We start from the raw sequence: 12,528 nt of genomic DNA, 5'->3' as shown, positions 1-12,528 counted from the left end.
CTCCAAATCCGAGGTAGAAGACATACATGACATACAAAGAGATCAAGTGCACGCACAGACAAAAGAGGCCATCTGTAGGACACCTCGGGACATGGCAGTGACCTTGATAAAATTGTCGATGACAGCACACATGAAACGAGGACACTGCATGGCATTGCAGTGACCTGAACAGTAGCACCAAAACCGCACATACCTTTCTAAACAAAAAAAAAGAGAAGAATTATTTTGGGGAAACACATCTTGGTGACCTCTAAACCGTGGCGACTGACCCTAACTGCATATTGTCTCCCCCTTTCTTCTTTTTTCCTTTCCATCCCTTTTCTCGCGAATCGATGTGTTTGTTTATAGTATCAGAAACTTTTTGGAGTTGCTTCCAAGTTGCATTGACGCTTGGTTTGTGCAGTTTCCCATCGATTTTATTCTTATCGTTTCTTTAATGACCCTCTTGATATCACCTTGCTCTTTATGTAGAACTGTGTTCTGAATGTTGAAGGAATGTTAAAACACCATTCGAAACGTTCTAGGAACGTTCGCATGCGAACATTCCCTACAAGGTAAGCTGCTCAACATTCTAGGAACGTTCGTTGGGGAACATTTGCATGCACAATGTTCTTGGAACATTCCCCTTCGAACATTCACATGCGCAACATTCTTGGAACATTCGCTTGCGAGCATTCCTTGAATTTTCGTAGGTGAAGCAAACTTTACAGAGCTCTCACGCAACCTGTGGTTTGAATCACCAAGCACTATGTACCACTTTGTGTCAAAAATATGCAGATGAAGTGGTTTCTGGAAACTTGGCGTGAGGGATCAGCTTTATCTTATATGAGTCTACCGAGGAATGTGATATAAGGAGTAGGAGAAAAGCAGTGGTTTTCAAAACTGGATAATGAACTTGGCACTCCCTGCATATGTAGAGGGGCAGTTTTGAATAGACCTGATTTTTAGCATCTGGGGTTCATAACTTTGAAAAAGGTATTTTCCAGTTGAGTGTGGGATGCCATGTGTATCTGTTCTTAAGCTCAGAGCGAGTAATCGGTTATGTATGCAGCACATTTTGAATGAAAGAAGTTGACAAGTGACAGGTAGGAATAAACTGTTGTTAGTAAATGCTCAGACTGGTGCGCTGGGAAAGCGGCTCGCTTGTGCTTGCGCCTTCTAAAAATATCTTTCGAATAAAAAATATTGATCACCCTGTGAGGAGCTTTATCACATCCATATATGTAGTACGGCACATTGGGGCTGTAGCCTAAGCAAGCCGTAATTGTGGAATCTGCGTAAATAGTCATCGGAGAATGTTCCCTGAAGGTAGCGATGTACCTACGCCACGTTCCGAGGAGATTGAAGGGATGTCCCTGCATAAATTTGCAACATTTCAAGAAAGTTGCAGAAGTTCTTTGGATGTTCTGAGAACGTTCCTCGACTCTTGTTGGGATATTTGAATGTTGAGTGAATGTCCTCGTAATGTTCTATGTCGTTCTCAGAACCTTCTAAGAATATCCCATAGAAAACATTCCCTGAATGTAGCGATAAGTGCCTGCGCCACATTCCGACAACGTTCATAGAATGTTCTTACGTAAATTTGCAACATTCCAAGAATGTTGCGTATGTTCTTTTGAACATTCCCGGAATGTTCTCAGAACGTTTTCGTACTACATGGGGTATAATTGTTGCATTCCTCAATGTGCTTTGCAATTTCCTGAGTTCGGCGCTTTCGTGTTTACATTTCTCTTGTGTTCTAATAACCTATGGTTGAGGCATCTCGAGGTTTGTCCCACGTACTTGCACCTGCATTTTAACGGAATTTCATATACTACGCTTTCTTTGCACAGAACCGAAGGTTCCCGATGAGCCTTCTGACAGCATTTGTGGTTTGACAGAAATGGCGTCAACCTGCTCATTTTGAAATCTGGGGAGAACACTACGCCTACTCCAAACTTTTTTGGCGCAAGCCTTTAGGCTGTGGGAAATGCCGTGGAAATATGGGATTACTGCTATCTTTTTCCTTTTCCTGGTGTCCATTTTGAAGTTTTATTTCTAACTGCCTTTTGATGAATTCCTCTTCATATCCGGCAGATTCCAGCTTCAACCACTGTTCTTTGACCGCATTACCTATAAAATGAGTGCACAATTTACGCAATGCGTTCGCTACTAAGGACTTCACTACCCCTGCTTTAACCGATTTGGTGTGGCAACTCTTCCTACTTAGCACAGGTTTTGCGGCTTTTTCCCGTACTCCCAACAAAGAGCTTGTTCAACATTTATGCGGAAATCAAGCTGCAGGACCCCATTTTCAGGTTGTTCGGTTGTAAACTTAAGCTCCAGAGCTGCTGTTCTTGCACTCAATTCCAAACACCGAGCATCCTTCTCTCGAAAAGTGTGAATAAAAATGTCATCAACATACCTTTTTACCATAAAGAAAGGATACCACAGATAAGGGCCTCTTTTGTCTGTGTGTGTGCTTGATCTCTGTGTGTCATGTATGTTCTCTCCATTTGGAACTGTTTTCAACAAAGGAGATTTCTGCATAGTATTTGGTTGGGAGGGCTTCGTGGGTATATATAGGATGGTCGAGAAATAAACCGTTAGCCGAGTTAGAGACGTCCCTTTCTGTGTCTGTTCCTTCTACTAAAGAGTTTCCAATTTTTTCCTCCACAGTATCAGGTGTTATATGACATGATTAGCTATCCCCAGCTCGCCTGCACACTCACTGTCTTTTCACTTTTGGTTATTCATCATTTCGGAAAGACCGTGATTATGCTGCCACAGGACAGCGATATGGGGGAAGTGTTTTAACGGCCATGGACACTTCTTTGTGTGCATGAAGAAGATATGATCTTGAGTTGTACTTGGAATGTGAATGGATCGAGGTGACTTGCCTTGATGAGCTTAATTATTTAATAGGGAAATACTATTTTTCGCCACACCTTAGCTCGGACGTTTTTACACATCATTTTAAAGATTTGGGAGGTAAGCTAGCAGACTCGACAAAGTTCCGTGTGCACATTAATGGGGATTTTAACCTACCTGGAGCCGACTGGCTGGCTGGTTATAACTCGATGAGTGATGTCACCAGCCTGAAAGCATTGAGGCTGTTTGAATTTATTTATTTTAATGCGTTTGAACAATGTAATATCCAGAATTCAGTGGGAAATATACTCAAAATCTTTTATTAGTGTCTACTCTAACTGTAATTAACTATATTTTGCCAATATCACTGACCCCCTAACGCATGTTGACCATTTCCGTCCGCCTTTTATTGCGTCATTTTGTTTTCCACTACGTCGATGGGCCCTATGCAGCTATGAATACTTCCTGTACAGCAGTGGCGATTACCTCAATATGTATAGGGTAAGTACTTCCAATGCCATCACTGGAAACCGATCCTGAGTGATAAGTGCGCTGATTCAGCTGCCGAGGCTCTTACAGTAGTGTCGAGTGCGATAAATGTCTTCGTGCCTAAACGTGTTTTTAGACTAAACAAGCACCCCTTTTAGATTTCGAAGGAACTGAAACATTGCTTGCGATGTAAAGTACATTATCACCATCCTTTTAAAAATCATGATTGGACAAGTGGCACACCAAATTTAGTGAGTGCTGTGCTTTGGCAAAATAGCTTTTTAAAAAAATTACGAACGTTTACAATTTTCTGTAACGCCGAATTAGAGTGCAGCTTTTGAAGAGGAGGAAGAGGGGAGGGTATGCCCCTCTTCCTTTCCAGCTAAATTTAGTGAGGAAATTTTGCCCTTGTGACGTCACATGTGATGCCACGAGGGTAAATTTAGCAAATATTTTTCTGACAAATTTAGTGAAAAAATTTTCTTGCTAAATTTAGCGGGAATATTGGAAATTCTAGATGCTTGCGACGTCACGTGCTGTCATATCTCGCATGTTTCCTATAATGACGTCACGTGTGACGTCATGAGCGCAACATCGGGATGTAACCCTCTAAACGCTCGTGAGGGTAACTCTCGTGACCCTTGCAAGGATAACTTTCATGACCCTTGTGAGGGTAACCCTCGTGACATTACACGTGACGTCACACATATTGCAAAGTGCAGCTACACTGACGCCAATGGCAACAACGGCAACACCACTCAAGCCGGAAATGGGCGCCTAAGAGCTGCGCTCTAAAAAGACGAGAGTGTGCAATCGACTGGGCTTGAGTCCGATATGTATGCCAAGCAGTAGTGTCACTAGGGTCAGCAACACCCAAGGCGGCAGCCCGCCACGATCCCGGCCCCGCTCTTGTGGCCTGCCGCGACCACTGCGACCCCCCCCACTTTCACTGCACCCGGGGCAATCTGCGCCCCTTGTGACGCCACTGATGCCAAGCCTAAAAACTTTTGGAAATGTCTACCGAAAAAAAAGAAGCGAAATAGTAGCATAATTCCAATGCAAAATACGTATCTCTGGTTATACGGCTGATTCAAGTGAAATCGCCAACATGTTTGCTGAGCATTTTAAGTCATGTTTTTCACCAGGAGGGCTATGTTGCGCTTTTTGCACTCCCAGGAGACTTGGAAGAGGGAAGTGACGTCGACGACACAGCAAATGCAGATTGGATGTTGACAGAAGAAAACGAAATCAGCACCCAATCTGCGTTTGCTGTGTCGTTGACGTCACTTCCCTCTCCCTAGTCTCCTGGGAGTGCAAAAAGCGCAACATAGCCCCCCAGCATCAGCCCCTGATGGTAGCACAATGTGCCATAGCACAGCTGATTTACTTTCTTTTATCGCAATTGATGAACTTGAAATTAGGGAAAGCATTCATAATATGAAATTGAAGCTGTCTGCTGCTGCAGATTGAATCCCCAGTTTTATTGTGAAAAAGCGTGCTGAAATGCTGACTCCTGTCTTATTACACATACTATTTAATTCGTCTTTACATTCAGTAATATTTCCTACTATCTGGAAACGCTCCGTTGTTGTTTCGATTCATAAAGCAAGGGATCCTAGTATTGTAAACAACTATATCGTCTGGTTTCATTATTGTACAGTTTTTCCAAAGTTTTTAAAATGATAACGCATAAACGACCTTAGACATAAAATGAACCCGGAGCAACATGGATTTCTGAAGGGCAAGTCAGTTGAAACCAATCTACGCTCTTTTTTAGATTATGCCGTTTTTCCTTTGGTTCGCGATCGTGAGCAAGTCAACGTAATATACATTTGGTACGACAAAGGCATTCGACAAGGTTAAGCACAATACACTTCTGATTAAACTAGATAGCTATGGTTTGTGCTTGACTTGCTGCCACTGGTTCAAAAGTTATCTTTCATGCCATACAAATTATGTCTGTGTGTTGGGATCCGTATTCGATTATTTTTCATCACCTGTCAAAGTACCCCAAGGAAGTAACCTGGGTCCACTTTTATTTTTGATATTCGTGAATGACATTCTGCTTTGTGAGAAATTATAAAGTGCTCTTGTATGCGGATGATATCAAACTGTTTCGACGTGTAAAATCTCACTTCGATTGCGTGCTTGTTCAGGAGGATCCACTAGTAATTTCAAAGTGGAGTTTAAAGGATTATCTTTTGATGAATGAACAAAAAACGAAAAAAACGTCTCTCACTAGAAAGCGAGTTTCTCTAGTATTCCCTTACACAGTAGGTGGAAGTGTTATTATCCGAGCGTCCGTCATTCGTGATCTTGACATATTTTTTTATTCATCCTTAAATTTTAATTATCATGTTTTAACTATCTGCAACGCCTGTTTTGAATACCTTGGGGTGATATCTCATTTCACGAGAAAATTTTCTTTGTCTGTTTGTCTTGTGTGATTATTTTGTTGCCGAGTGTGCACATAGCTGGAGTATGCTTCTTCTGTATGGAATTGCATTAATGTCACTGCATCATGCTCTACTAAGCATGTCCAAAAATGCTTCATAGGCATAGTTCAATTACCATATTTTCCGGGCTCTGCCTTCGGTGTTTAGTTTGCAAGAAAAAATTTGGGGTCAAAAATAAAAGTTTTTTCTTAGATAGTCTGTATCCGGTGCATAGTCCGCACCTGGTGCTTAGTCGACACGAAAATCTTCTCACAGACGGCACACCTCGATAAATGTCTGCTTTCTTGGCTCACAAGGAAGCCTATAATATACATAAATCATCATTAACATACTCTTTCATTCACAAAATATATCTCGTCTCATCACAATCAACGATATTGAAAAACAAAAATCCTGTATAGTCCACACACATAGATAGTCCGCACAACCTGAAATTTCAGCTTTTAAAGTCTGCGGACTATAGCCCAAAAATATGGTACTTAAAAAACTCGGGTTGTGTACTTTGCTTGCTTGATAGAAGACGATTACATGATTTTGTTTTCACATAAGCTTGTGAACACTGCTGTTGACTCACCGATTTTGTTGAACACTGTCGGTTTTCATGTTCCCTTGCGGTCCGATCGATTTCAGAGTCCTTTTTACCCTTCTGTTTCGAATGACACGTCACCACTAACAAGAATGCAACTTGAATTCAACAAGCTGGATCAATCTGTTGTAGACACTTTTAGCAATCCGATTGTTTTTCGACATAGGCTCGAGTCAACTATTTGTATGTATAGTTATGAACTTGTTTTGTTGCCTGCATATATTCTTGATGACGAAGGGTGCACCACAGTTTAGGCCCTGTGCTGTTTTTGGACACCCAACAAAAATAAAGATTACTATTATTATCTTTATTACCGTTCGTTAGCCCTTCGTGCAAGGTGCGGTTCTTGCCAAATGCGCGAGGTCTCTCGACGCGGTGCCATTCCCGATGCAGCCAGTGCTTCGCCCAATGTTTCGGCAGCCATTTGCCGTGCCTTGAGGGCGCCCTCTTCGAGCAGGCGCCACAAGCGATGACGGTCCGACAGGTGCGCTCGCATTCTGTCCTGTATGGGAGCCAGGAAGGAGACTGCGGCCTCAGCGAGCCTAGTTTTGAACTGTCCCGTGTCGAGGTCACTGGCTGCCAGGCACACCTGGTGGAAGAGGTGTAGGGACATGACGAGGAACTCGGTGCATTGCAGCTTTTTGAAAGCCCACTTAAAGTTGCGTGCTTTGAAAGTAGTCCATCATTTAAATGAAACAACTTTAACTAATAAATAATAAAAGTATGGTTAGGCAATCTGGTGGAAGTTTACTATGACAAAACTAACCTGAGAGTGTGGCATAGAAAAAGTAGATTTAAAGTGGTAGAAGAGGAGGAAAAAAGGTAGCAGACAAATTTTGTGTCTCAGTCTCGGGTCGATAGTGTCGTGGCTTGACTGGTATTGGTTGTGTTGACGTCCCGACAGTCTTAAGCCTCTTCAGTAAGCCTTGCTTGAAAGGGAGTGCTCCAGATGTGTCGCTTATAACTGTGGGCATTGTTAATAAGGTGCACTGTTCCCGAAGAGTAGGTAAGTAAACCATACACACACACACACCTCCTCGGGGTTCTGCCCCGTGAGCAGGCTGTGCATGGCTACCAAGTTGGCCACCGCGGGCCGGGAGTCCGGTTCGTAGGCGACGCGCGAGGTGCAGTCCGTCAGAGCCTTGCGGAATTTGGACCGCACCACCTCTGGAGGGTCATCCAGGGCCACAAAGGTCCGAGGGTCGTCCCCGGATTTGCTCATTTTCTTGGACGGATCGCGAAGGTCACGGAGTCTCGATGCCACGCCCGACACTGCGCAGTCAGTGCATGCAACGACGGTTCAAAGAAGAGGTGCTCAGGAAGGATATACCTTTACAAATTATGCAATACAAAAGTATTGCGTAATTTCCAAATATTAAAAAAAAATTTCCCAACTTAAAAAAAAAAAAAAAAAAATTAAATACATTAAACTGCAAAGGAGTGTAGCTGATAAAATTGGAGAGCAAACACCATTCATAATTTATTCAGTTTTAAAATATTTGAATAACATTAAACAATAGTCACTGCAATGAAGCATTGCAAACAAAGAATTCCATATGTAATATTAAGTCCTCCGTCATGGCAAGAACCAAGGTACAACAAATGCGGAGGTGGGAACACCCAAGATGTGTATTACCCCGCACGAATGCAGACAAGGCTTAATAGCCTGATTGTGTCTTCGGTGTTCATTCCATTCGGTCATTTTCAGACCAAGCGTGTGCGTGACCTTCAGTACAGGGCTGTTCCATGAAACGCCTTTTCATTTCCGGTAAGCCGCGTTCTGCCATGTTGGTGAACAGCGTCTGCGACTGTCCCTATTTGTTTGCAAGCTACGGTAATTGGCGTCGTTTTTGGTGTTAATGAAATGCAGAAGCATAGCAAGTGGCTCCGTCGATGACATGACTCAATAAGTTCAACCACAAACGTATTTGGGCCGCAGAAACCCATGCTCACTATGCTTTTTCCCTTTTGGAGCCATCCTGGCAGCATTTATTTACTAGGGCCATTTTGGCCACTAACGAGTGACCTCTTAAATGCCGGCTCGTCTGCATTTTGAATTAAGGCCGGTACGTATAGAAGTCAAATACCAGACGATGCTCTTTTGTGTTGCCGGCCCCTCTAGCAGCAGCAGTCGATCACGATGCAAAAGAACTCGAACGAGCTGGAAAACACGGCCTCCGTGTGTAGGAAGATATATGGCATAAGTTCATCAACACAGAGACTGGCGAGATTTCGAGTCGGACGTATGTCACGTGAAACTGCCCTATAATAGTGTTTGATCAGGTTGGGTCATTAGAACTAGCAGAGCTCACCCAGCAATGGCTCGGGACGAGGGAAGACAGTCCCGAAGCGTTTGTTGAACGCCTCGGCGGCGTCCTGAACCAGGTAAATGTGGGGCAACTGGTCGTGGCCCACAGGTACGTCCGTGGCCCTAAAAGAGGCGCAGGGACACTGTGACATCCCATCTGCCGGCAATGCCTGCCACTCACTTGTAGAGCAGAACGTCTGCACATTGCAGCACGGGGTACAGGTACAGCCCTAGCGGAACCTCTTTCAGACCGGCAGTCTTCTCCTGCAGAAGGAAATCGCATTGCACGAAGAACCGACAGCCTATGGAGGGAAAGGTTTAGGGGAAAACGACAGTCTGGGACAAGTGAATATATTGTCATTAAAATGTTATTGCAAACTGCCGACAAAGGCAAAGGTCTAGAAAAAACAATAGTCTGGGACAAGTGAATCTATTGGCATTGAAATGTTAATACTCTCCAGCTTTAACTAGCTCATTTGCTTTACTTCACTTTTTTCGACAACAGTCAGTTGCTCGACAGTGCAGGTTCATTTCCACAAAAACAAAAAAAGGCAAGCACTTTTTTGTTAAAAAAATGAATGCCAAAGAATGTTTTTCTGACATATGGAGTGTTGGCAACCCACTACTAATGTTTTCATAACAAAAATTGAAAAAAAAAGGCATTATAGCCTTGACTTTATGTTTGTATGTGTCCCTCCCAAAAAATTGAATTGTTTTTGTAGCGTGAGCTACACTGGCCGAGGTTGAGCAGTTTCACGTGGCTCGCATGATGAGCCGTGCTCTGTGCTGCGCAAGTGCGAGGAGCAGTGATGTCACACGGCACACAGCTGGTGCGCCAGAGACGCCGCCGCCGCACGCTCCACTGTCGCCGCACGCGCCTCGTTGGTCTGCGCATGCGCGAGGAGCAGTGACGTCACACGGCGCACAGCTGGTGCGCCGGAGCCGCGCCACACGGCGCGGCACCGGCGAGGTGAGGTGTGCGCACCGGAGCCGCCGCCGCCGCGCGCACCTCACCGGTCTGCACATTCCAGAGGAGTGACGTCATAGCCGCAGCAGACGAACTGGTGCCGCCGTGTGCCCAGCTGTGCACCTCCGTTGCGCAGTAGCCAAGTCTGACGCTGCACCAGAGCCGCTTGATAGCGCCTCTCATTTTGTGCGCATAAGCTCACGCTACATATATCCTGGCATAGCCGAGCTAAGCCACCGCAATTTTTTTTCACCGCAAAAATTAAGCTGAGCATAACTGAACGTTTAGTTCCCCCCCAAATGTACCACTAGCGGTCCAGACCAGGTGCCAAAGTTTCAGAGCTAACCGTGCTACCTTACCCAAACTTTGCGAATGATTTTTGGAAACTTTCAACGGGAACGAAAATGAGGCCATTCCCAGCAGTTGATGCCATTCATCTCTGTGTATCCCTAGAACTTGCTCAAACACCATTTTCCCATTGAAAGCTATTTTTGCAAATAGCTCACAGCTTTTTTTAGTAAGACTAGTTCGTTTTGAGACTTTGGCAAGTGGTCCAGACTGGTAGTGCTACATTTTGGGGGAGGCTGAGCATTCAGTGTTACATAGTTTATTTTTGCTGTGAAAATAACACTTTCTTTTTGAAGAGGAGAACACCTGTTCTTAAAAAAATTATAACTTTTTCACCCTTCATGGAGCTCATTGTGCATGCATGTCCGCCACCTCATTATGTCTTTGGGAAAGGTTACAAGGCACTTAGTCGCAGTGCTTCAAGTCTCCCGAAAGTGCAGGGGGGTCTCTGGCAAAAGGGAGGGGGGGTTCACATGATGTTCAAACAAAACAGACTTGATTGTATGCGTAACCAGGCATGTTTCCCATGAAACAAAACCGACCAACAAAGTAGATTCCAATTATTTTTCTCGTCAAGAATTAAGAATGTCTCTGAAACATCTGCCATTTTGTTCCAAATGAAATCAACATGGCTACTCACAACATAGTTTTTGCTCTCTCTCTTGAGATTGCTACACAACAAAACTTGAATAGAAAAAAATCATAACATTTCTGATTACAAGATGGATCACTCACGATTGTGTTTTCACCAATGCCAGAGTTGTGGCGGTGGGTCTCAGACCACGCTTCGAAATCGGCGGGAGCCCAAACCCCTCCGAGACCCCCCCCCCCCCTAACTATAAGCACTGCCCAGTCGAGAAACCAATAGAACATGGTAAATGTGCGGCACAATAAAATGGCTACCCTTGTAGAATCCAAGCTGTCGGTACCTTGTATTGGGGAAAGTGTTGCAACCGGGCTGTAGTATGTAGGCAACTTAGAATCCACGATAGCTGACCATGTTCAGGTACCTGTAGGATGTAAAAGAAGTCGCTGCCTCAATCTGTAGACCTGCAGCGATCGTGCGACTTCAGTTACGCTCACCTGAGACTGCAGGAACAGCAGGGACTTTTCGGGATCAATTCCACATGCCAGAAGGGTGGCTGTCATCACTTCAATGTTATTTCTGAAATTGTGGTTGCAGCAAGTTAACCATGCATGAAACTGAGACTGCAATTAACAAATTGGGTGAGGCAAGTCGTAGTCACTGCAACATTGTATGGTTAGCGATGCGCCCGAGCGCCTTCTTTCTCGTGTAATGTAGGGAATAAAATATATAAAATAAATTAAGCTCTTTATTGCCAGCGTTTTAAATTGCTTTACACGTTTCAATCGTTGGCATCTTGAGATTGTCAATCACTGCGCGATTCTCTCTCATCGAGCTACCACCAAGTGTTGCTGATCTTCCAAATTGTTATCAAGTAGCTCACGCTACTTGATAACTATGGAAAGGTCAAAGCCTACAGACGAGCCAATAAGAGCAAAGAAGCGAGGCACACTCTCCTCCAGAAGAAGAGCGAACACCGGTCGTACGATGTCATGAGCTTCGCTCCGGCGCCCTGATTGGATGGCCCGGGTCGTAGCTTTCGTCATTTGAAGAAGTACCTGAGCACATTGGGATCGTAGTGCGGCCGTGTGATGGAGTGCAGGTCCACGACGCTGAAGACACACTCGACGCCAGAGTCTTGGAGCTCGGTCCACTGCCGGATCGCGCCGAAGTAGTTGCCCAAATGCGGCACTCCGGTCGGCTGAATGCCGGAGAAGACTTTCCTGGGAAACACGGCCGCGCCTTTGGAGCCGGGCGACTTCTGAGCGGCCGGCGACTGTTCTTGCGAATGAAACCTTCTGGGAGAGGTCCACGCGTATCTCAGCAGCGCACGAAAACGTGCGGGTACCCCTAGTGTGTGGACGATGCCCGTGAAACGAGCGGCGGTAGCTAGCACAGGTACCTCCATGTTTAGTGTTCGGAAAATCAAGCTATGACTCAAATAGCCTTAAATCATGCTTTGTTGACCGCAGCTCGCTCCGCAGGCCCGTAGTCGCAGTCGCACCTGCCGCAGGTAGCAGACGCACGCAACGCACGCTTGTAAACAGAAATTTATACAGATAGATGAACAAACGAATGATGACGATGATGCACTTCCGTTAGACAAACGTTTATTATATGCTATTTGAATTGGTCTGTATAACGCGCCATCTAGTGGATATATTTAACTTTGTAGAATTTTTTTTATACTGTACATTATTACACCATTAAGGACTGCATTTATATACTTCAGAAATTAAATTAACGATTTGGCTAGTCTTCTGCCTTCCAGGGTACTACTGGCCCTACTACTACCAACACCCCATTATTAAAAAAGAAAAAAAAATCAAATTTTATATTTTCGAATTGTTTCCTTACGTGCTTTTCATTAATCGAGGTACACATCCTGCTTCCCTTGACACAGACGAATAACAACAAAAAGTATTAAAATGACCATTT

The 12,528-nt window shown here is 44.4% G+C and overlaps 1 protein-coding gene across 1 annotated transcript; it reads right to left on the bottom strand.

Annotated features, from left to right (window-relative positions):
- Nucleotides 1-6,673: 6,673 nt before the first annotated feature.
- LOC8051243 (tryptophan--tRNA ligase, mitochondrial) lies at nt 6,674-12,170 on the bottom strand. Its single transcript, XM_029985345.3, has 7 exons — nt 11,649-12,170; nt 11,088-11,169; nt 10,934-11,014; nt 8,871-8,953; nt 8,694-8,812; nt 7,415-7,653; nt 6,674-6,970 (listed from the first exon to the last, which is right to left on the bottom strand). The coding sequence occupies exons 1-7, from the start codon at nt 11,996-11,998 to the stop codon at nt 6,692-6,694; spliced, it is 1,233 nt and encodes a 410-aa protein (XP_029841205.2). The 5' UTR covers nt 11,999-12,170; the 3' UTR covers nt 6,674-6,691.
- Nucleotides 12,171-12,528: the final 358 nt, after the last annotated feature.

This window comes from Ixodes scapularis, unplaced genomic scaffold (genome assembly GCF_016920785.2).
Source record: "Ixodes scapularis isolate PalLabHiFi unplaced genomic scaffold, ASM1692078v2 PGA_scaffold2__306_contigs__length_199485367, whole genome shotgun sequence".
Taxonomy (NCBI): Eukaryota; Metazoa; Arthropoda; class Arachnida; order Ixodida; family Ixodidae; genus Ixodes; species Ixodes scapularis.
The sequence above is the reverse complement of the archived record's forward strand: the minus strand, read 5'-3'. Positions and strand labels throughout refer to the sequence as shown.

What these genes read in the sequence shown, in the direction of transcription:
- LOC8051243 (XM_029985345.3), bottom strand. Translation starts at nt 11,998, where the DNA reads ATGGAGGTACCTGTGCTAGCTACCGCCGCTCGTTTCACGGGCATCGTC. An exon ending in TACGATCCCAATGTGCTCAG is followed by an intron (nt 11,170 to 11,648) that starts GTACTTCTTCAA and finishes CCACAATTTCAG; the next exon opens with AAATAACATTGAAGTGATGA. An exon ending in CGGGGCAGAACCCCGAGGAG is followed by an intron (nt 6,971 to 7,414) that starts GTGTGTGTGTGT and finishes CTCTTCCACCAG; the next exon opens with GTGTGCCTGGCAGCCAGTGA.